Source organism: Thalassophryne amazonica, chromosome 12, assembly GCF_902500255.1.
Source record: "Thalassophryne amazonica chromosome 12, fThaAma1.1, whole genome shotgun sequence".
NCBI lineage: Eukaryota > Metazoa > Chordata > Actinopteri > Batrachoidiformes > Batrachoididae > Thalassophryne > Thalassophryne amazonica.
Genome location: NC_047114.1, coordinates 12,350,850 through 12,375,932, shown reverse-complemented (window position 1 = coordinate 12,375,932; position 25,083 = coordinate 12,350,850). Strand labels below are relative to the sequence as shown.

Below are 25,083 nucleotides of genomic sequence, written 5' to 3'. Positions count from 1 at the left end.
AGAGTGCATTAATCAAGAACAAAGCGTGTTAACTAAGCACACTGCCCATTAAAGAAAGTCAAAGTGTCTTATAGAACAACATTATAGAAGCCCAGAGCGCGCTAATGAAGTACAGAGTGCATTAATGAAGCACAGAGTGCATTAATCAAGAACAGAGCGTGTTAACGAAGCACATTGCCCATTAAAGAAAGTCAAAGTGTCTTAAAGAACAACATTATAGAAGCACAGAGTGCATTAATGAAGCACAGAGCGCGTTAATGAAGCGCAGAGTGTGTTAATGAAGCGCAGGGCGTGTTAATGAAGCACACAGGATGTTAATGAAGCACAGAGTGCGTTAATGAAGCAGATTGTGTTAATGAAGCGCAGTACGTGTTAGTAATGCACAGAGCGCATTAATGAATCACAGAGATTGTTAATGAAGCACAGAGCGTGTTAATGAAGGGCAGAGATTGTTAATGAAGCACAGCGCATGTTAATGAAGCACAGCGTGTGTTAATGAAGCACAGCGTGCGTTAATGAAGTGCGGATATTGTTAATGAAGTACAGCGAGTGTTAATGAAGCATAGAGATTTTTAATAAAGCACAGAGCGCGTTAATGAAGCACAGAAGCGCGTTAATGAAGCACAGAGCGCGTTAATGAAGTGCAGGCCACGCTAATTAAGTACATACTGCATTACCGAAGCACAGATCACGTTAATGAAGCACAGAAGCGCATTAATGAAGAACAGAGCGCGTTAATGAAGCACAGAGTGTGTTAATAAAGCACAGAGTATGTGAATGAAGTGCAGGCCACGCTAATTAAGTACATACTGCATTACAGAAGCACAGAGCGCCTTAATGAAGCACATAGCCCATTAAAGAAAGTCAAAGTGTCTTAAAGAACAACATTATAGAAGCACAGAGTGCGTTAATGAAGCACAGAGCGTGTTAATAAAGCACAGAGCGTGTTAATGAAGCACAGCATGTTAATAAAGCACAGAGCGTTTTAATGAAGCACAGAGCGTGTTAACAAAGCACAGAGCGCGTTAATAAAGCACAGCGCGTTAATAAAGCACAGCACGTTAATAAAGCACAGAGCGCGTTAATGAAGCACAGAGCGCGCTAATGAAGCACAGAGCGCGCTAATGAAGCACAGAGCGCGTTAATGAAGCACAGAGCGCGTTAATAAAGCATAGAGCGTGTTAATGAAGTGCAGGCCACGCTAATTAAGTACATACTGCATTACAGCAGCACAGAGGGCTTTAATGAAGCACAGAGTGCGTTAATGAAGTACAGAGCATGTTAATAAAGCACAGAGCATGTTAATGAAGCACAGAGCGTGTTAATGAACCACAGCACGTTAATAAAGCACAGAGTGTGTCAATGAAGTGCAGGCCACGCTAATTAAGTACATACTGCATTACAGAAGCACAGAGGGCTTTAATGAAGCACAGAGTGCGTTAATGAAGCACAAAGCGTGTAATGAAGCACAGAGCATGTTAATGAAGCACAGAGCATATTAATGAAGCACAGCGCGTTAATAAAGCACAGAGCGTTAATGAAGCACAGCGCGTTAATAAAGCACAGCACGTTAATAAAGCACAGTGCGTGTTAATGAAGCACAGTACGTTAATAAGCACAGAGCGTGTTAATAAAGCACAGAGCGTGTTAATGAAGTGCAGGCCACGCTAATTAAGTACATACTGCATTACAGAAGCGCAGAGGGCTTTAATGACGCAGAGAGTGCGTTAATGAAGCACAGAGCGTGTTAATAAAGCACAGAGCGTTAAAGCACAGAGCGTGTTAATAAAGCACAGAGCGTGTTAATAAAGCACAGAGCGTGTTAATGAAGCACAGCTCGTTAATAAAGCACAGAGCGTGTTAATGAAGCACAGCGCGTTAATAAAGCACAGAGTGTATTAATGAAGCACAGAGCGCGTTAATAAAGCACAGAGCATGTTAATGAAGCACAGCACGTTAATAAAGCACAGAGCATGTTAATGAAGCACAGCACGTTAATAAAGCACAGAGCGTATTAATGAAGCACAGCACGTTAATGAAGCACAGAGCGTATTAATAAAGCACAGAGCGCGTTAATGAAGCACAGAGCGCGTTAATGAAGCACAGAGCATGTTAATAAAGCACAGAGCGTGTTAATGAAGCACAGAGCATGTTAATAAAGCACAGAGCTCGTTAATGAAGCACAGGCCATGCTAATTAAGTGCATACTGCATTACAGAAGCGCAGCGCGCCTTAATGAAGCACAGAGTGCGTTAATAAAGCACAGAGCGTGTTAATGAAGCACAGTGTGTTAATAAACCACAGAGCGTGTTAATGAAGCACAGCGCGTTAATGAAGCACAGCACGTTAATGAAGCACAGCGAGTGTTAATGAAGCACAGCACATTAATGAAGCACAGAGCGTATTAATGAAGCACAGAGCGTGTTAATGAAGCACAGAGCACATTAATGAAGCAGAGCGTATTAATAAAGCACAGAGCGTATTAATAAAGCACAGAGCGTATTAATAAAGCACAGAGCGCGTTAATGAAGCACAGAGCGCGTTAATGAAGCACAGAGCACATTAATGAAGCACAGCGTATTAATAAAGCACAGAGCGTATTAATAAAGCACAGAGCGTGTTAATAAAGCACAGAGCGCGTTAATGAAGCACAGAGCGCGTTAATGAAGCACAGAGCGCGTTAATGAAGCACAGAGCGCGTTAATGAAGCACAGAGCCTGTTAATACAGCACAGAGTATGTTAATACAGCACAGAGCCTGTTAATGAAGCACAAAGCGCATTAATGAAGCACAGAGCGCGTTAATGAAGCACAGAGCGCGTTAATGAAGCACAGAGCGTGTTAATAAAGCACAGAGTGTGTTAATGAAGCACAGCATGTTAATAAAGCACAGAGCGTGTTAATGAAGCACAGCATGTTAATAAAGCACAGAGCGTGTTAATGAAGCACAGAGCGTGTTAATGAAGCACAGCACATTAATAAAGCACAGAGCGTATTAATGAAGCACAGAGCGTGTTAATGAAGCACAGAGCGTGTTAATAAAGCACAGCATGTTAATAAAGCACAGAGCGTGTTAATAAAGCACAGAGTGTGTTAATGAAGCACAGCATGTTAATAAAGCACAGAGCGTGTTAATGAAGCACAGAGCGTGTTAATAAAGCACAGAGTGTGTTAATGAAGCACAGCATGTTAATAAAGCACAGAGCGTATAAGGAAGCACAGAGCGTGTTAATAAAGCACAGAGTGTGTTAATGAAGCACAGCATGTTAATAAAGCACAGAGCGTGTTAATGAAGCACAGAGCGTGTTAATAAAGCACAGAGTGTGTTAATGAAGCACAGAGCGTGTTAATAAAGCACAGAGTGTGTTAATGAAGCACAGCATGTTAATAAAGCACAGAGCGTGTTAATGAAGCACAGAGCGTGTTAATGAAGCACAGCACATTAATAAAGCACAGAGCGTATTAATGAAGCACAGAGCGCGTTAATGAAGCGGAGACTGTTAATGAAGCACAGAGCGTATTAATAAAGCACAGAGCACGCTAACAGTACATTTCAATGTTTCACTGCATAACAAACGTTTTAAACTTACTTCTCAAACTTGGCGAGCACATCGGCCACGACGGTGCGACTCTCGATGGCTTTCTCCGTGACGTCATTGTGTTCAAACAAAGCAAACATGTTCCTGCTGTCTTCCATGGCGAGCCCACGGATCAGCTTCTCCACCACCTGGCAGACATGATGACGGTCAAACATTTTAAACTTCTAAGCAGTAGCACCAAAACTGCCCAGCAGTCCGACCGCATCTCCTGAAAATAACACGGGAGCATGTCCTTGTCCAGGATTGTGGTCATGAAGACCAGAGTGAAGTTGGTTACCAGTGACCAGACACTTATTCTGCAATTTATTTATTTATCTTTATTATAGCCCAGTCACACGGCACACGACGATTCCTGAACGAAGAGAAAAAAGTAAAAAAAAAAATTAATTGAAAATTGGTGGATGGACGAACCATATCACCAAAAAGCCTGCGAAGCAAGAGCGCAAAAGGGACAAAACGGGAACTAAATGAAACCAAAACTAACGTTGATCTTGATGCTTTAAACGAAGCGAGCCTGGCGCCACAGCTGGAGCAGTGTGTGTCTGTATCTCTGCATTCCAGGACTCAGCGCTGGGACGGAGCTCTGTAGCACCTGAGTCCTGGAGAAACTGCAAACAGAAACTGTGGAGATCTGTGCGCATGTCCGTGGACCACCTGCTCTGGTTCCTTGTCCTGAACAAAAGAGGGATCATCTCCATCATCAGAATCCTCACTGTCTGTCGACATGCTGCGCGTTCCATCTTGCTCCAATTAAAAAAACAAACAAAAAAAACTCTGCTGTGCTGTGGTCACTGCTCTATCACTGTATTATGTTACTAAGCCATATATATTGATTTATAACAGAAAACTGTCAAAAAGGGGAATAAATATGAGTGTAAAGATGATTGAATATATCAGAGTAATAATTAGTCTGTGTGAATGCCACGCATCGACTCCCCATGTGTGGTTATTCCACCAGCTGCAGCTGATCCACAATGTGGATTCTGCCTTCCAGAACAGCTCTTTATATAGTCATTTGAATTATCTACCTGTTGCCACATGTACATAAGTGCTGGATTGTCATTTCTACACTCATATTGTTACATTTAATAAAAATATTAAGCGCACGCAGAAGCTGTTGATGCTGTGTTCAAGTACCGTCGGAAATTACACAACTTTTTTTGTTGTTGCAAATTCAGCAGTTGCTTGTGGCAAAATAATTAATTGTATCCACACAAAAGGTATCTAAGTCCAATGAAGCTGACCCCCACCCAGATAAAAAAAAAAAATCCAAGCAAAAAGGCTGGGTTTGCCCTCTAATTTCCAACGGTACATGAACGTAGCAGCAGCAGCAGCAGCACTCACAAACCGGCTTCTGTACTGTGTGAAAACATTCAGCTTGTCGAACGAAGTCAAACTAAATGCTAACATTGCAAAAACTAAGCAAACAATAAAAAACATCAAGAACGACAGCAAAACGAAACACAAACGAATTGAGGCTTTCGTTGCCTTTCGTTCAAATTTTTTGACAGTTTAAAAATCCTGACAAAGCCCCAGCTGCAGGAATGAAGCTGAGCAAAGGTTAAACGATGGTCAACGAAAGTCAAAGAAAGTCCAGATTTCTTGTTTCGTTTGGGCTTCATTGCCCTTCGTTAAGTGCCATGTGACTGGGCCATTATTTTTGGTATGAATGACACCCAGGGGATCCACAGAGATGCAGAATAGAGGAAATCATCCTGAAATTGCAAATATATGTCTGAATATTTGTCCAGACACTTATTCAGTTACCAGTTACTTATTCAGAGTTATTCTTTTTTTTTTTCTATTTTTATTTTTGTGTTAATGACACCCAGTGGATCCACACAGATGCATAATAGAGGAATTGGACTGAATTGCGAATATCTGTCTGAATATCTGTCCAGACACTTATTCAGTTACCAGTTACTTATTCAAGACACTTATTTGATTTCTTTTTTTTTTTCTCTTTTTATTTTTGGTGTGAATGACACCCAGGGGATCCACACAGATGCATAATAGAGGAAATTGGACTGAAATTGTGAATATCTGTCCAGTCCATACAATTATTCGGCCGAAAAAATTTTCCTTTGTTTTTGGTCAGAATGGCCTTAATTTGGTCCAAGGAGATAATTAATGTAGGTTTTGACCGAAAAAATTGGGTTACAACTTCAAATTGGGCTCAAATTGAGAATATCTGTCTGAATAGCTGTCCAGACACTTATTCAGTTACTTATTCAGACACTTATATGACATATTTTATTCATTTATTTTTTGGGGTATGAATGACATCCAGCAGATCCACAGAGATGCTGTGGATCTGCTGGATGTCATTCATCACAACAACAAAAATAACAATAATAATAACTGTCAAATACGTGTCTGAATAAGTAACTAGTAACTGAATAAGTGTCTGGACAGATATTTGCAATTTCAGCCTAATTTGCAGTTGTAACCCATTTTTTCCAGTCAAAACCTATATTAGTCATCTCCTTGGACCAAAAGAATGCCATTCTGACCAAAAAATTAAACACATTTTTTTTCAGCCGAATCAGTGTCTGGACTGGACAGATATTCAGTCAGATATTCGCAATTTCAGGCCGATTTCCTATATTATGCATCTCTGTGGATCTATTGGATGTCATTCATGCCAAAAATAAAACTAAAAATAATAATAATAAAAAAATTGTGGAATAAGTGTCTGAATAAGTACAGTAACTGGTAACCAACTTCACTCTGGTGTCATGAAGATGCACCAAGTGTCGGCTGACACTCATCACATGATTTTACCTGCTGGCAGTGAAGCCAGATCAAACTGTCATCTGGTTTGACACAGATCCTTTAGCTGCAGCTTAAAAGTGTTGAGTCGATAGGGGCAGCGCAGTCTCGTTTGAGGGTGGGCACTAAAGGGGTTGTATATGATGGGGACAGAAACACACTACTTTCTCTGAGCTTTTGGGCAAATTACACGGAAACAAAGTGAAAATGCAAAGAAAAAGTGACAATGCGGTGGGAAAGTGGGACATGTGTTGCAGTTTGTTTATGACTGCTCAAACGTGTCGAGGCGGTTATGCAGATGAGAGAACATTGCTATTCTGGTTAGCTGTGTAGGCTAACATTTACCAACACAACGTCTCCCATTGGGGGAATCGGGAAAAACTGCACTTTTCATGACTGCTTCTGTGACTGCAGCCGACAATACACCATTTTCCCTTTAGAATTGATGCTGTTTGTGGGAACAGACTAATCCCCGGGTGGAGTGTGGGAGTATCAGCACAAACCATTCGGAGTGGGGGAGTATCAGAGGAACCATTCAGAGGATGGGGGTTTCAGCGGAACCATTTTAAACCGGCACCTCTTAAACCGGCAGGTCCGCTAGGTGACAGCGAGTATGCATTTAAGTTTACCGAGCCGCGCTGAATGGTTTGTGCAGATACTCCCACACTCCGCCCAGGGATTGTCTGCCGTGTTCATGTTGGCTGTCCCCAGACGTGGTCAAATCCCGTGATATCATACAGGGGTTCAAACGAGACCGTGCTGCCCTATTCAGTTCTATTTCATTCCTCCTGACCGCCAGAGGGCGGTGCTTAGCATCTGGAATTATCCACGCGCACATGTGCAGAGGTCAAGATCTTACACCAACAAAGCCATGTTAGTGGGCATGACCTGGGTGAGCCAACAGTATACAAGGCTGTGTCACTCAGCATTCATTTCTTTTTCATCTCTCACATGAGCTGCGCATACCCGCGCTCCAGAGGCTGCGAGACAACTATTTCTTCCTCACAGACTGGCTACTGATTGCGGGACAAGCCACACTGTCCTTGACCATTGTGGCATGAATGCTAAACTTGTTGGAGTTTGTGTTAGTCACACACCGCCAGGATATTCTGTAAATTGACCTGCATGTTGTTGACTCGCTGCCGTTCATGTCTGTGTTAACCTAGCACCTGTGTTACCCACGAACCACTGGTGTACTGTTAAGCTACTTGTTGCGAGTGTTTCCCCCGCCGTTTATACAGCGGCTGTAGCTGTGACATGCTGCGCTGACTTTGGTCACTGTAGTGTGAGTGTTTTTCGCTTGCTGCTATGTTGCCTTTTGGGGTCTGAGGCGCTGAGTGTTTTCCTCTCCCTGCCACGAGCATCCTGTAGCACAGAGTGACGTCGCTGGTGGATGGTGTGTACTTCTCGTGCCCCATTTTACGGCATCTCACCACAGGATTTGATTTGCGTAGTGTCTTGTTCACTTACTGCTATGCGCACACAATAATATTGACTGTGTTGGTGCATGTGTGCAGTGGCTGTTTGGCCCCTCTGAGCCTAAAATACACATGGATATTGACGTGGAATATCTGTACAAATGTTGGGGGCTTCTGATGTGCATTGGACAGGAATTGTTTTTCTGAGTGGCACAAATATAATTTGTGTAGCATCTTATTGCATGTAAATAGCCACAAAAAAACACCTGAAGCATTTTCTGCATTTCAATGTAAATTTTTCTATATAACTTTGTTTATGCTACATTTTTACATATATTTTTGAAATTTACCATTTACTGATTAAAATTTTAGGTTTGGGGGCAAATTTAGGGTCACTGTTTTAATGCATTATGTCAGAATGACAGAAAACCTGTAAAGTCACACAGGTGAGGTTGTGCTTAAAAGAATGACACCAAGCATAATTTTTAAGGTAAATTATGAAGTAGTCAAACCAAAAGTAGTCAAAAACGCACAAAAATATCCAAGACTCCAGAGGGTTAATTATAAATGTGACTTCAACAGAAAATGTTGAACTGGATTTTGATACTTTACTTTGGAGAATGAAGGTCATTAGAAGTGAGAACTAATAACAATGAATCAGTTATGAATTAAAATACTTGGTCTGTAAGACTAATGCCATCTGATTTTCCTGAAAAAATATTCATAGAATTTTGGTAGAAACAATCTTCATAGGACTGTCTGATCATAATATGTTGGACTTTCTGACTGAATCCCTATTGGGCCCCCCAGAGGCCCCCCAGAAGGGTAAACAATTTCAGGCAAATACTCCAAACAATTTAATGCCAAAAGGACTCTTTGGGCTCTGTTAACACGATTCTTCTTTATTGAGGATTTTTTTATTTGTGGAATTGTGTTTGTGTCAAAGTGAGCTTTGCCAATGTGTGACCCAGCTCCCAGCAGCCTTTGCCGCCACCCACCTCTCCAGCGGTGGTGTGGGAGTTGATAGTGATCTTGCAGGATCCTCCTCCGTGACAGTGCACGTTGGTGCTCATATCCTGCCGCGCCACGATGGACCGGATCTCCTCCTGTGATGGGACATTTTCTCTGGTGCGAGTCTTCTTGAGTGAGTCAAGAACAAAGGCGGAGTAGCGCTCCATCTCTGAGGTGGGGAAGAGCTCTCTAGTTCTGCAAAAAAAAAAAAAAAAAAAGGAAAAGAAAAACAGCATTTGATATTGTGATATGTGCATCATTGTAAAAGGACATGTCACACTGATATCATAACAATTTAGATTTTAGCTGTTAGTAACCATCGGGTGATCCACTGGGATTACTTTGTGCACTTCCGTGACCGTAGGGATGCGTATCAAGAACCGGTTCTTTTCGGGTATTGTTAAGAAATGATTCGATCCACTAACATCAATAGCCTTTTTGCTTAATGATTCTCTTATCAGCCCTCCAGAGTGACCGTTGTTTTTGGGTGTGTTTGTCAGGAAAATGATCATGTCTCTACATTGATTACAGAACCCCTGGAGGGTCTGTAATCAACCGTTTCTGCAGTGCGGCTCTTCTTTGAAGCTTAAAGCAATGAAGCGATGATCCGACCCGCTGCTTTGTTGGTTCTTTGTTTTATTTCACTTTATCTTAATTTTTCCCTGCTAAAACCCAAAAGAACATATGTCTGTGAGTAATAGTTACCTTTTTTTTATGTTAAACCAACCTATTATGGTCTTCTGAAACAGTTGATAGATATATTTTATAACTTAAAAACGGGGCAGATGCTAACACGTTAGCATGTCTATGGCATTTTCAATGTTAAAGTTAGCATTAAGCTGTTCGCATCTCAGCACGTTTGTCCTTTTTTTCTGTATAATAACTAATGGCTCAGCGTTTGTTGTCGTAAAAGAGTCAAATGTATTACAAGTTGTAATTTTTTTAAATGTATTTTTGTTTATATAATAATAATAATAATAAGAAGAACTAGGACTGCAAGCAGTCATATACAGGCCCTCGTTCCGCGCAACCGCCTACCCAGGCCAGCGAGCCCCCTTGTGACCAGATGTGAGCATGTGCGTACAGGGGCAACTACTCATCCCACAGTTCAAATTTCAAGCAAATCACACAATGCATGAAGGAGTTATGACATGTTGATGGTTCATCTACTAGGGGGCGCTTGGAGCACAAACAGAGGGGGCAGGTGTGTTCAGGGGCCAACTGTCATCACACATGTGAAGTTTCAAGTCAATCAGGCAAAGCATGCAGGAGTTATCATGACTTGATGTTCCATGGCAAAGGCCAAAATGGCGGCGCCATAGCAGCCACACCCTTCGACATAGAGAAAAGCTTTCAATAACTTTTGATCAGTACCATCTCTGGATACTGTGAACGAAATTTGAAGTGCATTGGACAGGGGGCGCTATTGAGGCATTTTGCCATGCCCATGGGTGACGCCCCTATGAATTGTAAGAGGTTGTCGTGCTTGACCTGTGTATCAATTTTCATGATAAGACAAAATTAAAGCCGTCAAAAGGAAGAACGTAACTTCATGACGAAGGGGCGATATTCGGCACGCCGCCACACGGACGCCGTTACTCGTAACTTCATGGCGATCATCACCTACGTTCACCAACTTGTTCTGCATGTTTTAGAAGTGGAATGAAGTTGATGGGGTTAAGTATGTGACATCAGTGCCTGTTTAAAATTAATGGTCCATGGTGAAGGGTCAAAATGGTGGCGCCATAGCGGCCACACCCTTTGACATAGAGAAAAGCTTTTGATAACTTTTGATCAGTATCGTCTCTGGATGATCTGAAAGAAATTAGAAGTGCATTGGACAAAATCCCTAGGAGGAGTTCGTTCAAATACAATGTGTGGAAATCACGACAAAATTACAAGAAAATTCAAAATGGCCGACTTCCTGTTTGGAGTAGACCAATGGTGCAATAGACTTTTTTGTACGTCTATGCAAGTCACACGTGTACCAATTTTCATCTCCCTACTCCAAAAAACCCCCTATGGGGAGGGTTTTTTGAAAGTTTCAAGGGGGCGCTACTGAGGCATTTTGCCCCACCTATGGGCGTCGCCCCTATGAATTGTAAGAGGTTCGCGTGCTTGACCTGTGTATCAATTTTCATGATGATATGACAAAATTAAAGCCGTCAAAAGGAAGAATCTAATTTCATGGCGAAGGAGCGATATTTGTCACGCTGCCACACGGACACCGTTACTCGTAACTTCACGGCGTTCATCGTCTACATTCACCAACTTGTTCTGCATGTTTTAGAAGTGGAATGAAGTTGATTGGGTTAACTATGTGACATCAGAACCTGTTAATGTAAAAATAGGACATTTCCTGTTACCACCGGGGGGTGCTATAGCGGAGGTGGGAAGTTAATATATGCAGATGTTCAGGGCGGAGCCCTCATCATGTCCAGCACGTTTGAAGGATCTACAATGAAGTATGTGGGCGTGACAGCCATTCGAAGTGAAACGGCGTCCTCCAAAAAGCTCACCAAAGTTTGACGAACCCTAGCAGCCACGCCTTTTGACCTACAGACATTCTTTTGATAAATTTTGATCAGCATGGTCTCATGATGAATTGTACCGAATTTGAAGACGATTGGATGAAAATCCTAGGATGAGTTCGTTCAAATGTAAGTAGTGGAAATGGCCAAAAATGGCAGAAATTACCTCAACATCGAAACTTAAACTTTTTTTGCGTCCCAGCATGGTAAATATGTGTACCAAATTTCGTGAGGCTACGACGAAAAAACCCCTATGTGGACGGTTTTTTGAAAATGTCTAGGGGGCGCTATTTTGCAATTTCGCAGCGACCATGTGCGATACCCCCAGAATATCAAACATTGCAGACGGCCGACCAACTTTGCAAAGTTGGGTGAGCTTTTGAGCATGGGAAAAGGCCGAAATTTGGACGCGAAAGCCGGAAGAATAATAATAATAAACAGCGCAATTACAATAGGGTCCTTGTAGGACTTTTTCCTACTCGGGCCCTAATAATAATAATAATAATAGCAACAACAACAATAGGTACGGTCGGACCTACATCACTTCCGCGTAGTTACGGCCACCATTTTGGGTCGCCGCTGAAAACAAACTGTAAGCACACTCACAACCATTGTTGATAGTCGTCTTTACTGCGGTTTATTTACAAAGATCTGTCAATTTGGTCATGCCAAATGGCGTAGGTACGGTTGGACATCCGGGTCCCTGATGTGCGCGCACATAGCAACACGCATACTAACCAGCGAGCCACTGAAAACAAACTGCTGTCGCGCTCATTTCCTACTTGACGGCCATCGCGCTCGCATCGTTCTACAACATTTTTTTCTACTTAATATACACCAGTTTTCATAACAAATGACACGATCGTGTACTGCAGCACACGATCTTCAAAGGTGCTTCAAAGGCTGTGGAACGCCACAGCCGCAGCCAAAGCAGAAATGTGAAGCGTCTCGACCGGCCACGCCCCAGGCCAATGAGGGCGAAGTCAAAGCTTCATTTCGGCTCACCTCCTGCAGCTGCCTCTCTTGGTGAACCTGCTACAGCAGCAACCTCACCCAGAGTTCCTGCCTCCAGCTGACCTGAGTGACCATGAGGACTCGCCTTGTCTAACATCACATGATTACGTTAACATGGAACAGGTGTCCTAAAAGGAAGAGTTGGAACGCCTGAAAGCGGAGAACTCACAGCTGAAGACAGAATGCGTTCCTGCGAGCCGAGCAGAACGAGGAGCTCGAAAAAAAAATGCACTTTTGATCTTTTAACTTATCGTGGTTGGTACAGCCAACTGCAACACATGATCATGGCATTCTCTGTGAAAACTGGTGTATATATTATGTAGAAAAAGCCGCGGCAGAACGCTGCAAGCACAATGGACGTCAAGTAGGAAATGAGCGTGACAGCGGTTTGTTTTCAGCAGCTCGCTGGTTACTATGCGCGCGCATAAGTAATAATAACTCATAATAACTAACAATGCTATAATACAATTTTAGAGAAAGAGAAATAAAGAACCTGATAAAAAACACAACAGAAAATATAAAACCAACTAACAATGAACATAAATAAATAAATACAGAAATAAATAAGTGTTTCCTGTGAACACCTGGTGACTCTTACATCTCCACTTCATCACTGTTTTATTTATGTTTAATGTCCATTTGTTTCGGTCAAACCATATTTTCAGTTTGTTAATTTCTTCAGTGATTTCCTCCAGAACTATCTGCCAAGCAAGAAAACTGCTGCATCCTAAGAGCAGAATACTACTGGATTGAATTTGAATAGGGAAAGTTGGGTTTTTTCTCACCTAAATGGATGCTGCACTCACTGCAGTTTATTGTCTGAAATAGTCCCAGATAGCATTTTAGAGTTTCTAGAATTCAAACATTTTTGTGTGGGTGGTGTTAGGGAGTAGTTTTGGGTTACAGCGTTTTTTTGTTTTTCACAACTTTCATCCCTGAATATGTCAATCGTGAGTCACTTTTGTGCAGATTAAAGTTACAAACTGGGACTCCTGTCTTGTTGCGAGAAAAAACAAGACTCGTCCTCCATTCTGTTCACACAGCTCCAAACGCTGCGCGGCTCTCTGCCGAGTCAAGTCAGAATGACAGAGTCCAGTCGGAATTAATAACTTCAAAGCGAAACGCTGTTTAAATCAATTGACACCTTTTTCCAAACATTGTAATACAAACTGCAATCGATCAAAATAGTTTTTCCTCCCAAAACAAGACGTCCTTCACTGACGTGCAGCAGCTGGCTGAGCTCAGCTCAGAGGAATGGAGAGACATTCATGCCAAAATGTCTGAAAGGAAATGCTTTTGAGAAAAAATACAAATTTTGTTTATTTTTCTTTATGTCCAGAGATCAAGGATCCAGTGACCAATTTCATATTTATTTACTTTAAGACTCAATAAAATGTTGTTGACATAGAAAACCTGTAAAGCCTACTTTTAGTCCACAGAAAATTCAAAAGAGGTATCAATAAGGGAACTGATAAGGAATCAGATCGATAAACAGAATCGATAATGGCATCGATATTGATAAAACCTTATCAATACCCATCCCTACGTGACTGGTTTCAAAATATACGGCATTTGCAGCATCCAAAAACAAAGTACTCATGAGTTCTTGTGTGTTTCTGACAGGTGACGTAGTTATTAGAAGCGTCCCAGTGTGTGCTTCAATGGAATGTAGCTGCTAACATTAGATTAATTGATTCCAAAGTTGACATACAGTAGTGTTCAGAATAATAGTAGTGCTATGTGACTAAAAAGATTAATCCAGGTTTTGAGTATATTTCTTATTGTTACATGGGAAACAAGGTATCAGTAGATTCAGTAGATTCTCACAAATCCAACAAGACCAAGCATTCATGATATGCACACTCTTAAGGCTATGAAATTGGGCCATTAGTAAAAAAAAGTAGAAAAGGGGGTGTTCACAATAATAGTAGCATCTGGTGTTGACACTACAAACTCAAAACTATTATGTTCAAACTGCTGTGAATCACTAAACTAGTATTTAGTTGTATAACCACAGTTTTTCATGATTTCTTCACATCTGCGAGGCATTAATTTTGTTGGTTTGGAACCAAGATTTTGCTCGTTTACTAGTGTGCTTGGGGTCACTGTCTTGTTGAAACACCCATTTCAAGGGCATGTCCGCTTCAGCATAAGGCAACATGACCTCTTCAAGTATTTTGACATATCCAAACTGATCCATGATACCTGGTATGCGATATATAGGCCCAACACCATAGTAGGAGAAACATGCCCATATCATGATGCTTGCACCACCATGCTTCACTGTCTTCACTGTGAACTGTGGCTTGAATTCAGAGTTTGGGGGTCGTCTCACAAACTGTCTGTGGCCCTTGGACCTAAAAAGAACAATTGTACTCTCATCAGTCCACAAAATATTCCTCCATTTCTCTTTAGGCCAGTTGATGTGTTCTTTGGCAAATTGTAACCTCTTCTGCACGTCTTTTATTTAACAGAGGGACTTTGCAGGGGATTCTTGCAAATAAATTAGCTTCACAGAGGTGTCTTCTAACTGTCACAGGACTTACAGGTAACTCCAGACTGTCTTTGAGCATCCTGGAGCTGATCAATGGGTGAGCCTTTGCCATTCTGGTTATTCTTCTATCCATTTTGATGGTTTTTTGTCCATTTTAAAGCATTGGAGATCATTGTAGATGAACAGCCTATAATTTTTTGCACCTGTGTATAAGTTTTCCCCTCTCCAATCAACTTTAAACAAAACTACGCTGTTCTTCTGAACAATGTCTGGAACGTCCCATTTTCCTCAGGCTTTCAAAGAGAAAAGCATGTTCAACAGGTGCTGGCTTCATCCTTAAATAGGGGACACCTGATTCACACCTGTTTGTTCCACAAAATTGATGAACTCACTGACTGAATGCCACACTACTATTACTGTGAACACCCCCTTTTCTACTTTGTTTTACTAATAGCCCAATTTCATAGCCTTAAGAGTGTGCATATCATGAATGCTTGGTCTTGTTGGATTTGTGAGAATCTACTGAATCTACTGGTACCTTGTTTCCCATGTAACAATAAGAAATATATTCAAAACCTGGATTAATCTTTTTAGTCACATAGCACTACTATTATTGTGAACATGACTGTAAGTGTGATGTTGTGTTATGATGACTCGTTTTAAGTGATAACTGTTAATTTTGATGCAGTCACAGTAAAATAAGCAGCCATGAGAAGGTTTAGTACACCTGCAGCCATGAATGCAGCCTGGTAAAATCTATATATATATATATATCTGTGTCATCACGTTGCCTGTGAAAAACAATGTCACAGAGACATGCGAGCTGCAGCAGCCGTATGTGAAATGCCACACATCACATCTATCAGATCAGATCCATCAGATCAGACACTTTCTGATCACATCTGTGCACAGTTATGATCAGATTTGTGACATTTCACGTCATGTACAAAGCCGCAATTAACAGCTGAGCTGTGCGTTAAGCCTGATGTACACACACATTCAGATCCAAATTCCCACTCTTTCAAAGTAAAATAAAAATTTTACTTTCATTGAAAGCTCCACTGAAAGGAACACAAAGAGAAAGATGAAAAAAGGAGCTTGCTCCTCACCCAGTTGAAAAGATTTCCAAATAATAAGTCACACAGATGGACAGTCACAGAAAATTTTCAAGTTCCACTCATCCTCAGGTACAGATGGCCGGGCAGAGAATAATGTCCAGGTCCACTTGCCCTCAGGTTCTGATCGCACGCACATCGCAACTCTGCCGATGGGCAGACAGAAGTTGCTAAAGCTCAACTTCTGTCACGACTGTGGCATGTCAGAGAGTCCATTACCTCCTGCAAATAACATCTTCTCTGTTTGTCCAATAGGAGACATATATCTGCATGTCCAGGAAGTCTTTAAAAACAGCGTGGTAGAGACAATCAACGTCATGATCACAGCAGCAGTAAACCAGCATCATGTGTCAGAAACAGCAGCGTCACCACAATTAGGTTCCAAAATCTAACAGACTCTGAAAAAGTTAAGAGTTTCGATGTGAAGTGTGTCATCTCCTCTGTAAATCTGAGATGTCACTTTCACAGAAAAGCTCCAAAGCTTCATTATGGGACATAACAGCATTCGTTTCGCTCTGTCTGTCAGCCATCAGATGTTTCTGCTCATTCTAATATGAACGTCACATGCCGAGAATTGCCGAGTGAGACGTTTTCAGGAAATGCACCTGTTAACTTGCTCAGGGAGAGGAATAAAAAACAGACCACTAATTATGAGCGCATGTGTGCGGAGAGAATTACAATCTGAATACTTTGATGTCGTGTTGCTAACTGGGACAGTAAAAAAATTATGCGACATGTCCTTTAACAGATTTACTCTCATAATAGTGTTTATCAAATCTAAACCAACACCATGCGGCAGACCCTGGACTTGACCTTTGAACTGTTCTTTTACATAAAGCTGAAGTCTTGGGGTGCCATGGGGGGGTGTATAACTTGAACCATTGTTGAGTTAGAGCACAGTGCGTGTTAATGAAGCACAGAGCAGTAGGCATGAAGCAGTAGGAATGATCCGGAGTAGTAGGAATGATTTCTGACATCCGGATTGGCGGATGTCAGAAAACTGGCTAAATCTGTTCTGTTTTCTGTTACAATCTTGCAAACCATGTAGAAAGTTCTTTCTCTTGAAGCAATTGAAGGAGGGATGCAGAGGAGACCCTCTACCTGTAAAGCTGCTGCTATGCCCCCCCCCCCCCCCAACTCTTGTGGGGGTCAAAGGACAATATAAAATTGGATTATTTCTCAAAAGTCAGTTTTTCCAGCTTGTGGTTCCTCCTGTAACAAAATATATTTCTATATAAAGTTACATTAATAGCAATAACAACAATAATATACAAATAATGAATGTTTATGAGTTCAATGGTACAAATATTTCATGAGGTGAAAGCTGGAACATACCATTCAACGAGGTGAAGCCCACACACACACACACACACACACACACACACACACACACACACACACACACACACACACACACACACACACACACACACACACACACACACACACACACACACACACATACACACACACACACACACACACAGACAAATAACAAAAACATTCACCTCTTCAGGTGGAACTTCAGGTACCGGACGATGCTCCTGGAAGGGAGAAAGGTACAGGACATGCAGCTCAGGATCTTCCAGCTGCACAGGTTTCCGGATCCGCCCGGATGTGGAGGTTGTGTCGTCTGCTTGATCAGCTGACAGTAGAGCTCGTCCCGCAGCGGTTTGAGCTCCTGACCGGTCTGCAGGATGCCTTGGATGATGGGAACTGGGTCGGATACGCCCTCCAGGTGTTGCAGAGAGCTGAAGACTTTGAGAGCTTCGTCCTGCAGCGTGGTGTAGGTCCTGCTGATCGAAGCTGAACAAACAAGGCGGGGTTATGACATTTTACTCACAGACTGACTCACAGGCATCAGTCAAACAGGACGGCTGACGGTTGCTCACCGCTCAGGTGGATGTCGCCGTACGGCAGCGGCAGCAGCGGCGAGTGCAGCGGGTGGTGGCTATAACGCAGGATGGGGTTCCTCTTGTAGATCTGGTCCACCACCTCAGAGTTCAGACAGTTCTCCTGTAGAGAGAAGAACATGACATCACCGTGAGGCTGCTTCCGTCCACATGACTAAAACCCGGACTGAAGGCACGGTCTGGTGTTACATCTGGACTTTGCAGCAGATTTCTGAGCTCCAGACTTTAACTGGTTTTATATGATTCTGCACTTCCACAACCTGGCAGGCCTTCCATGAACCAAAGGATTGATGGTTCAATCCCCACCTTCTGCTGATTGTAATCTGATTACATTTAGTCAGGTTATCTGACCAGTCAGTGTCTTTGGCTGCATCCTACCTTGATGTCCTGGATCAGCTGCTGTGTGGGCGTGTCGATGGGAGCTTTGGCGTCGATGACGTTCTGAATGGCGCCAGTCCAACGTGTGGCCTCGTTCAGCAGCTTGGTGAAGAGACGGTACGAGTGTTTGCGGCCATACACGATCAAGTTCCAGTATCCTGTTAGGATGGCGAGGAAGTGAAAAGGTTGGTTTATCTCCCCTGCTTCCTCAAACATGTGATGTGATTTGGTTGCAGTTTTCTGCTCTAATAATTTCACTACATGATATAAATCAAAACACACATCATCTTTGGCTTCTAAGATTAAAGCTTTTCTCCAGAAGGGAGCAGATTTGTGTTGATTTGTCTCTGGCTGAAAGAAAAATATGTTTTGTTTTTTCTCACTGTAGCTACTCCGTAACCGTCACTGTCCAGTCACATGGTGACGTCACAACTCTAGCGTCTCCTCAAAAACACTTTCTTCTTCTAGTAGTGCTATGTGACACACACACACACACACACACACACACACACACACACACACACACACACACACACACACACACACACACACACACACACACACACACACACACACACACACACACACACACACACACACACACACTGCACCTGGTTGTCATAACAATGAATTATTTTCTTTTCATTTAGAGTCATTTCCACTCAAGAATGACAGTGAAATAAATAACATTAGTTTTCAGAAAACCTGCAGTGGCCTTCTGCACAAATGGCAGTGATACATGTAACTCGCACGTGGACACTCAGTGTCCGATGTTTGTCTGTGTCAGGGTTCTAGCTAGAGTCAAAGCTATAGGGTTTTATACTTCTAAAATGTTATTGGCAAGCCCTATTTTAACCAACTTTGAGTGGTTTTAGATGCATCGAAAGCAGGAATAATAGACAGAAAAATGGCATTTATGTTGTAATATTTGTAACACCAAAGTGCTTTTTAAAATGTCCAAGTTAAAACAAATAATTCTGAAAAGGTTAAAAATACATTAATATTTGATGGGCATATAGCATTTGCACTTTTCTTCTTCTTTCCTCCAGTAAAGCAGGCAGAGTTTTTCTGTCATGACAGTTTTTTTTCCAACATGTTTGAGTGGGACTGAATTGCTTTAAACAAAAAACAAGGACAACAAAAAACAACAACAATATAACCACTAATTGTCTTGTTTGAACAAGAGCTGAATGAGACTCTACAACCCCCTGCTCCTCCTCACTCTCACTGTCAATGCAGTTTTCCTCAGAGTTTTTTTTTTGGAAATGGGAGCCTTTAAACAGTAAACTTGTGAATGTATCAGCATCTATGGACACTGAAACAACTCAAGATTTTTTAATGAAACAATTGGATGGAGTTTATATTCTTTAAACCAGAGCGGAGAGAGATGCACAGTGTCTTTGCTCTGATCTGCTTTCAGCGAACGTTGAAATGCAGATGACTGCTGATCTTTGCTGTTTACATAAATTATTTGTTGTTTGTCAAAACAGTCTGTGACTCTTTAACTGCTTCATTGAGAATATACAGTCGTGTTCAGAATAAGTGCTATGTGACTAAAAAGATTAATCCAGGTTTTGAGTATATTTCTTATTGTTACATGGGAAACAAGGTACCAGTAGATTCAGTAGATTCTCACAAATCCAACAAGACCAAGCATTCCTGATATGCACACGCTTAAGGCTATGAAATTGGGCTATTAGTGAAAAAAAAAAAAAAGTAGAAAAGGGGGTGTTCACAATAATAGTAGTGTGGCATTCAGTCAGTGAGTTCATCAATTTTGTGGAACAAACAGGTGTGAATCAGGTGTCCTCTATTTAAGGATGAAGCCAGCACCTGTTGAACATGCGTTTCTCTTTGAAAGCCTGAGGAAAATGGGACGTTCAAGACGTTGTTCTGAAGAACAGCGTAGTTTGATTAAAAAGTTGATTGGAGAGGAGTAAAGTTATACACAGGTGCCAAAAAGTATAGGCTGTTCATCTACAATGATCTCCAATGCTTTAAAATGGACAAAAAAAAAAAACAACAGAGACACGTGGAAGAAAACGGAAGAATAACCAGAATGGGAAAGGCTCACCCATTGATCAGCTCCAGGATGATCAAAGACAGTCTGGAGTTACCTGTAAGTGCTGTGACAGAAGATGCCTGTGTGAAGCTAATTTATTTGCAAGAATCCCCCGCAAAGTCCCTCTGTTAAATAAAAGACATGTGCAGAAGAGGTTACAATTTGCCAAAGAACACATCAACTGGCCTAAAGAGAAATGGAGGAATATTTTGTGGACTGATGAGAGTAAAATTGTTCTTTTTGGGTCCAAGGGCCGCAGATAGTTTATGAGACGACCCCCAAACTCTGAATTCAAGCCACAGTTCACAGTGAAGACAGTGAAGCATGGTGTTGCAAGCATCATGATATGGGCATGTTTCTCCTACTACGGTGTTGGGCCTATATATCGCATACCAGGTATCATGGATCAGTTTGGATATGTCAAAATACTTGAAGAGGTCATGTTGCCTTATGCTGAAGAGGACATGCCCTTGAAATGGGTGTTTCAACAAGACAATGACCCCATGCACACTAGTAAACAAGCAAAATCTTGGTTCCAAACCAACAAAATTAATGTTTTGGAGTGGCCTGCCCAATCCCCAGACCTAAATCCAACTGAGAACTTGTGGGGTGACATCAAAAAAGCTGTTTCTGAAGCAAAACCAAGAAACACCCCCTTTTCTACATTTTTTTTTTTTTTTACTAATAGCCCAATTTCATAGCCTTAAGAGTGTGAATATCATGAATGCTTGGTCTTGTTGGAATTGTGAGACTCTACTGAATCTACTGGTACCTTGTTTCCCATGTAACAATAAGAAATATACTCAAAACCTGGATTAATCTTTTTAGTCACATAGCACTACTATTATTCGGCACAGTACTGTATATAGAGATGGATTAAAAATGATTATTTTAATACTAATTACCCATGAACTGACAATTATATTAAAATAATGAAGTATTTAAATGAAAAAATGTAGACTGACATATTACAGTTATTTATTTTTAAATTCAAACATGATATTTGTGCTGACCTCATACTGAGATTCAATGTGAATCATACCTGTCAACTCTGGGAAATGTCAGAGAGCGAGACTTTTTCTGGTGGAGCAAAACATGAATGTGCAACCCACTCTGGAGCCCCAAAGAGCTCCATGCATTTTTTTTTCCTTTCTTTCTTATTAATTAATCTTACTTAATTATCCATTTATTTATTGTACAGTATGTACAACAGTAAAAAAGGCCAGCTGAGGTAAGTAGCACTCTTTGCAGCTTTGAGTTCATCTTTTGTAGATTTGAAGTCACTGCTCTTGCAATCTGAGTTGAGTTTGAATCAGAATCGAATTTATTACGTCCAACAAGGACATAATAAAATCATTGGCATTTATTTATTTGTGTGTCTGACTGTTAACAAGATTACGTCAAAACTAATGCACAGATTTTGACAAAATTTGCACCACAGATAGACACTAGAGCATGAAAGTCTGTCTGCCAAGTAAGTTTGCACAGACAAGGAATTTGATCTGGTGTTACTGGAGCAATAAGAAAAGAAAAACACTTCTATAAGAAGTAAACAAGTCAAATAGACAAAACTATGTTCACTGTTGAATAAATACGTAATGGAATGGGACAGTGTAAAAACAGTGATTAGAGTTAAAAAAGAGCACATGCAGTGTCACTGGCTAGGTCTGTTCTGTTTTCTGTTACAATCTTGCAAACCATGTAGAATGTTCTTTCTCTTGGGGGCTTCAGTAACATGGCGAACGGTGCAGACGCTTAGTCAATAGCTCTCAAGTTGACAATTCCACTAAACTTTAGAATTCATATAAAACAGTTGGTGAAAACAAAATGAGTGGAACTGGATTGCAAAAAGGCTGTGGAAGACAAAAAGATCCTACTGGAATCGATGCAAATGCTTATAAGGAGATTGAGGAAGAGGCAGGGGAGACTAACCCAGGCCATGCTAAGCTAATGCTAGAAGGGCTAACAAATCTCAGCAAGGAGATTAAGGATTTTCAAATTGCAATGCGAAGCGAACTCATCTCATTTAAAACTGACCTTAAACAGGACATAACATGCCTTTGTCAAGACATGGAGCAGAAATTCAAAGAAAACAGCAATATGCTGGAAGAACAAAAGTCCGGCCTTACTGAGGCCTAAACCCGCATTGTGGAGCTAGAGGAGTGGAGCACGCAAGCTCATGTATCGCTACAGAGTGTGCTAACACAAATACGAAACATGCAAGACAAGATGGCGAAGAAACAATATTCGTATATTTGGTCTATTGGAAGGAAGTGAAAAGGATTCGGTGGTGACATTTAAGCAAACTATTCAAGAGAGAATTGGAGCTACCTGAAGACATCCAACTTCAGATTCAGCGGGCTCACAGAACCCTTCCTTTTAAGCCAAAGCCAGGTGACCGGTCCGGCGCAATAGTGGTAAACTTTCTGATATTTGAAATTAAAGAAAGGATTCTGAAGAAAGCCTGGGAGAAGAAAATTATGTCACAGACAAGCCGATTTTCTTTGATCACGACTACCCCGCAGAAATAGTACAGAAACGACGCTCCTATATTGCCATTAAGAAAATGCTTAAAGAGAGGGACATTCGATTCCAGACCCCCTACACCAGGATGCAGATCTTTTGGAGCGACGGCACCCAAATCTACAACAGTGCCACGGAGGCTGCACTAGATCTGAGAGCCAGGGGCTACGGCGTGAGCCTACCAGAGGAGAATGCTGGAGGCATCAAAACAACAACAGGATAACAGCGAGTAAGTGGTGCACGGGAGAAGTTACATGAATACCAGATATTTTAATAAGAGTTATCCCTTTTGACTTCTAAGGTAATGGGCCTCCTATGGGAGACCCTCTTGAAAAGGGAATTCATTTGGGCTAATAGACACATTCAGCGTTAATTTTTATCTTACATTATAACAAACAATATTTCCACTAACAGGCCAATATAAACATAAATGCCGACAAGGGGAGTGACAGAGACTATATGCTGGACATTTCTAGACCAATGAACCCAGGAGTAGGAGGGCTTGATGAGTCTAGAGGCATGCCCCCACTAACTGTGGGAACTACCTGCCCACAAACCAAAAGAGTGGGCAGGTAGTTCCAATTAGTTAAGACCAATTAGTCTTTCACCCCTCTACCCAGGTCGGATGACCGATTTGCACACCAGGACCGCTGCGGGCCTCCACCAGAGTTTCCTCTGGCTTTGCTCTGCCCAAGCATAGTTCACCATCTTTTGGGTCCTATCGCACACGCTCATGCACCACCTGCTCGACAGGAGAGGAGTGGTTTAGAAACATCTCCATTTTGAAGGTCACATGTTCACTGTTTGGTTTGTTTAATTTTTCATGTTTGTTTGTTTTGTTCAGGTTATGCTGGGTACACAATAATTTATTCAATTTCAATTACATGCCTGCTTAAACCTTCTGGGGCCGACGCCGTCGTATATGATGGCTAAAACCAAGCTTTACTAAATTATACATAACTTTTTAATGATATGAGATAGAAACTTACTTTTTTTTTGCTGAAAAGTTAACTCCGCGGACGTTCGAGCCAGCCATCAGCCATCTTTGTACTCCTCACAGAGGCTGTGTGATGACGTGTGCAATGTGAGTGTCCAATCGGAATTGATTCACCGTCACATGGTTTTACAAAATCCAATCGTGGGCAGATTTACCTCATGTGAAAAGCCAAAGATTGTTTTCAGGAGTGATATGTTACTAGTTGGCCCATGTGAATAGCCCCCTGGGTGCTCCAGTGAGTACATACTATTAGTACATACTCAGTGCACCCTGCGTCATTAAACACAGCGATCAGTGAAAGCAGACGGAGCAGACGGAGAGCCTCTGATGACAATCTCATGTGAAAGCTGCTTTAGGAGCAGCACAGAACAGTCCAAAACAGAGTAGAAGTTTGTGTTGTAACCTTTGTGTAATAGCGGACAGAAATTGCTTTGAGATGAAGGCAAAAAAAAAAGCATAGATCATTTTGTATATATTGTTCAAAATGTGCATTTATGTTTATTATTTGAACCTTTTTGTTGTACAGTCTTTCACACAAGACCTCAAATTACCTTTGTAAAGTGTCAAAACAGTTTATTATAGTTTGTTGTGTGCTTTGAATAAATGTGTGTGGAAAATTATTTTCTGCTTTACTTTTTCTTTCTTATTTTTGTATGTAAACCTTTATTACACTTATAAAACACAACAAAAGCATATATATTCTGAAAGTACAGGTTATCCTGAAAAAAAAGAGTCATAAAACTTGATTGTGGGATGCAGGGAGAGCTGTTAACAGCAATAATAAAACATTTATGCCAGGCGAGTGAACTGTCCAAAAAATGCCCTTGGACCCCATAGGGTTAAACAATGTTTCATTGAATGTGAAGGGCCTAACCACCCCAAGAAAGAGAGGGAAAGTAATTCATAAAATGAAAAATGAAAAAGTTAATTTGGTGTTATTACAAGAAACACAATATTACAATAGTGAATGTTTATGCTCCCCTGAAAGTGACAATTTTTAAATCCATGTTTAGTGTTATAGCAACTGAAATAGAAGGAACATTAATTTGTGGAGGGGACTTTAACATAGTTCTGAACCATAAATTAGACACAACAAGTACTAAGACAAAATAAAAAGCTTTTAGCCAGATTTGTAAAGTTGTCATTGGAAGAACTTGGCCTAATAGACATATGGAGGTTAATGAACCCGTTTAAGAAGGACTTCACCCACTATTCCTCCAGTCATAATGTTCACTCATGGATAGATTATTTCTTTAT

General features: G+C 41.3%; 1 protein-coding gene across 1 annotated transcript in view; it reads right to left on the bottom strand.

Moving 5' to 3' along the window:
* myo10 (myosin X) overlaps nt 1-25,083 on the bottom strand; it is a 289,282-nt gene that overhangs the window by 3,578 nt on the left and 260,621 nt on the right. The window contains exons 31-35 of the mRNA XM_034183772.1: nt 18,245-18,402; nt 17,846-17,969; nt 17,462-17,759; nt 8,787-8,994; nt 3,590-3,726 (exon numbers count right to left, since the gene is read on the bottom strand). Coding sequence (XP_034039663.1) covers nt 3,590-3,726; nt 8,787-8,994; nt 17,462-17,759; nt 17,846-17,969; nt 18,245-18,402 — 925 coding nt within the window. The remainder of the gene's footprint in view (nt 1-3,589; nt 3,727-8,786; nt 8,995-17,461; nt 17,760-17,845; nt 17,970-18,244; nt 18,403-25,083) is intronic.